Source organism: Mytilus californianus, unplaced genomic scaffold (genome assembly GCF_021869535.1).
Source record: "Mytilus californianus isolate M0D057914Y unplaced genomic scaffold, xbMytCali1.0.p SCAF_11, whole genome shotgun sequence".
In the NCBI taxonomy this organism is placed as follows: domain Eukaryota; kingdom Metazoa; phylum Mollusca; class Bivalvia; order Mytilida; family Mytilidae; genus Mytilus; species Mytilus californianus.
The window spans coordinates 47829184-47833305 of NW_026262593.1; the positions used below are offsets into that span (position 1 = coordinate 47829184).

The following is a 4122-nucleotide window of genomic DNA, read 5'->3' on the forward strand; positions in this document are numbered from 1 at the left end:
TGGAATATAAACATACATATGTACATGAAGACAACATTATTATTAAGAGTGCAAAAAACAAATAAAAACTACACATACAAATATTTTGAATCTTGCAAAAGCGAACTTCGGTCAAACATAATTGCGAAAAACTTTCAAATGAAGAATATTCACCAGATAAATGTTCAAGACAAAATTTATTATTTTCATAATGTCTAGATCCGACAACATTAATTAAATGCCTTTTTGTGTTGGACCAAATTTAACAGCAACAACATCCGATAATCTCTCTAACCTGTTAATTCTACATGAAGCACTAAAATGTAACATAAATGTACAAGTATATGCATTTTCATATTTCTATTTTATACGAAAAATCAATGAATGGGATCATAAAAAAATCATCTTGAATATAATCATTATCTATATTTACATATGCTTATTACTATTTATCAAAGCCACAACATCGTATGGCATCGTTTTCCACACAATCTCCATTTCTTATTTTATTTGCAGGACAAAAATCATATCCTTTATAACAATTACAAGATGTCTCCTTGAAAGCAACCGGAACATAGACTGGCGCCTGCGTAGTTGGAACATTAAAGAACCACCACATTCCTGTTGTTGTAGGAACAGGGATAGGCGTTGTTCGAACCGGAAGTGGTTGAGGAGGTCTTGTTGTTCTATAGCTTTCATACTCGATTTCTACTTCAGGTGGCTTTGCTGTTGTAGTTGTTGTAGTTTTTGGAGGTGGCGGCGGCCTTGTTGTTGGTTTAGTTGTAGTTGTTGCTGATATTGTAGGCTGAGATTGCTGAAACAATGAAGCCAAGAATGCAAAAGGAAAGAAATTTTGTACGGGTGGCTGCGTTGGCTGTTGAGGAGGAGGAACATATTGTGGTGCAGGTGGTGGTTGCACATATATAGGCTTTTGAGGTCTTGGTGGTTGTGTTGGTGGTACATATATGGGTTGTTGAGGTCTTGGTGGTGGTGGTTGTGGTACATATATGGGCTGTTGAGGTCTTGGTGGTGGTGGTGGTGGTTTTGGTACATATCTAGGCTGTTGTGGCGGTGGTACATGTACATATCTAGGTTGTTGTGGTGGTGGTACATATCTAGGTTGTTGGGGTGGTGGCCTATATTGAATTACTTGTTGCTGTCGAGGCGGTGGTGGTGCTCTCCTAGGCGGAGGTGGTGCTGGTACTCGTCTTCGAGGAGGAGGCAGTCCATGAGCTGGTGGAGGACGACGCGGAGGTGGTGGTGGTGGTTGTCCTCTACGTCTAGGTGGCGGGAGTCTTTGTTGTGGACGTGGTGGAGGAGGAGGAGGTCTGCCTCGTCTTGGAGGATGTGGATGAACTGAAAAAAGAAATATTCCTTATTTATTATGTGGAAAATAAATTAAATGGCAGCTCTTTTGTCATTTGTTAAATGCATTCGATAATTTCTAGAAACCGGTGTATTGACATCACTATTTGTATTAGATGTCTTTTGTTTTGTGTGTTGTTAGATCGTTGTTTCAACGACTTGAAACAACACATCTCATTTCATCTATATCTAAATGACCTCTTTACAGTCCATTATGCTTAATATTTATTCTCAAAGAAAAATTATATCAATTTTTGTTTTGTTTTAACATAATTCGTAACTTTTTCGTCAGTTCTTAAACTTTTTACTTTCCAAGTATTTTGGTTTGGCAGTCGTATTATTTCACATCTAATTAACGAGGTTAAAAAGGAAATTAAACACCATTTTTTTTTTTAACACAATGTAAAACAATTATGAAAGAAACCTTTCAGTTTGTATATATTTTTGTTCCAATAAACTAATCGTCATTACTGATTTGATTCTATTATTACACACTTTTAACACAGATTATTTCCCTTTGCAAAGTGTAGACTGGTTCTATGCTGGACAAAAATAGCTGCTTTTAATCCAAGCCATGATATGTTGAAAGTTATAAGATAGGGAAGGCATCGATAGATTTGCTTTTCTGCTAGCTCTTCATCGTCCCTCCTAAGGGTGACGACTAACAAATGGATCTTTAATTACAGGGTCCAGTACGGAATTGCTAAATAGATTACTAGTATTGCAAAATTATCGTATTCGTATATAGTGTTTTATAAACGACTTCCGTTGTTGATCGACTCTTTGATAGATAAATTTTGGTGTTGTATACATTTTAAAACTCTACTTAAAACTTTAATGCGGTTTAAAAATAACCATGACGTTTATTCTACATGTGGTACGCACGGAAAATGATTGATTGATAGATACTTGCTTATAACGCTCAGTAGCCAACATCACCTAAATATTTAGCACAAGAACAGTCAAAGTAACAATTAACACAAAACGGAATGGTTCTGTGATGTAGGTCGACCGGAATGAAGGGTGGGGAATTTTGATTTGACTGGAAAATGAGGGTATGTTGTTACGGTAATGGGACAACGCTTTTGTCTTGCAACTGACCACCACAGAGAGTTACTGCAAGGGTTTCTTAATGTGCAGCCAGCTCGGCACTCAGCCTATACAGGTCGTCGAATTCAACTTCCCCATTCTGACTTGACGTACAGAAATAGACGATTACATCAATTACAGGCATTTAAAATTGTATGTATGTTAAACGAATGGTCAATCACAGTCTGAGTTTATCAATAATCTCCCCTTTGCCATAGTCAGTTTACTGTAGAAAGAAATTTAGGTATAATCATTCCCGATCTATTTTATGTCTTCGCTATCGTAAGGGTAATGTCACTAAGACCTAGGAGGACAACAACCACCTCTTTAGACGTACAAGGGCGGTATATTTTTTATTTTATATGTAGTGTGTATTCATTAAAAGAAATTTGGTCTGGCAACATAAAAAGGGCATTCAAATAATTGCTGAAACATATGCCCTTTTCTATATAAATGAAATTATGAATTAATCTGACCAATAAATACACCAATACATTTATCACCGTTTTTTGCATAAAATATTGCATAAATTGGTTTCTTTTAGTTTTTGTAAAACTTTGCATTGAAGCAAGCAAACTAAAATGACTGAACTCTTCATAGGAAGACAACTCATAGCTTTTTATTCATTTTGTTTTGGTTTGATTTATTGATCATTGAACCAACTTTCGGATAATTTATCTGTAGTTGAATATAAATACAGTGGAAAGTGGCGATTCCTACTTTATCTGGAATACAATTAAAACAGTTGGCGGTGACAATAATGCTACCCTTTATATGCCAAGTGTGTTTCCTTCTGAAATGGTGGATTCTCTTTTAAACTTTTAAAAAAAGAAACGATTTAAGCCATGCATTTTCATTGACCAAAATAAAGAATCGATTTATATCACTAGAATATTAACGCAACAACACAAATTCACCATAGGTGTTATATATACAACCAGAGGTCATAATAAAAATGGACTTCTGATGCAACTTGATGGTCTGAAATTAACACCAATTTTCTAAACAGAAATACTAAATAATAGAAAGATATAGGGACAAACAATCAGACGACCGCTGGAACTTCCATCGTTCATGCTAGATTTGCACCAAAGCTTTAGTTTTTGTTTTTGTTTTTTATTTACATTAATATATAAAAATAAGTATATGTGTTACCATTGCCAATGAGGCACCAAAAGACGTACATCCAAACCACGGGCTTCAACCATGAACAACACTCATACCGTATAGTCAGCAATAAAGTCCCCAGCAGCACCAAATGTGAAACAATTCAAACGAGAAAAACCAACGGCCTAATTTATAACGTCCTTATATGTTGCATCTTGAACCTAAATTTATCTCATTAATATATGCCAAATGAGCACCACCGAATAAGAATTTTATGTTTTCAAAATTAATTTGTTTTTGAAAGCGTCCTTATTTATTACATGTAAAAATGTAATATTTCTTATTTAATGTTGAACATTATCTTAAAAACAAAGGCAATTATAAGTAAATTAAAAAATTAACTGCTAGTACATAATGTGTCATTTTAATGTTTTATTAGTGTACGGTATAGGTGTTAAGAAATATGGTCTCGCATAAACTTTGTTTAGTTCAAAACTTGCGATTAGTTCCACAGGGGTCAAAATCAACTCCTACAAATATTCACCCAAATGGACCACAATGGACCTAATGCATAAGAAATTG

General features: G+C 35.0%; 1 protein-coding gene across 1 annotated transcript; it reads right to left on the reverse strand.

Annotated features, from left to right (window-relative positions):
* Positions 1 to 424: 424 nt before the first annotated feature.
* On the reverse strand, positions 425 to 1557 carry LOC127719229 (uncharacterized). The gene is made up of 2 exons (XM_052225245.1): positions 1551 to 1557; positions 425 to 1335 (listed from the first exon to the last, which is right to left on the reverse strand). Exons 1-2 carry the CDS (start codon positions 1555 to 1557, stop codon positions 425 to 427), a joined length of 918 nt encoding a protein of 305 aa, XP_052081205.1.
* Between the last annotated feature and the right edge of the window lie 2565 nt (positions 1558 to 4122).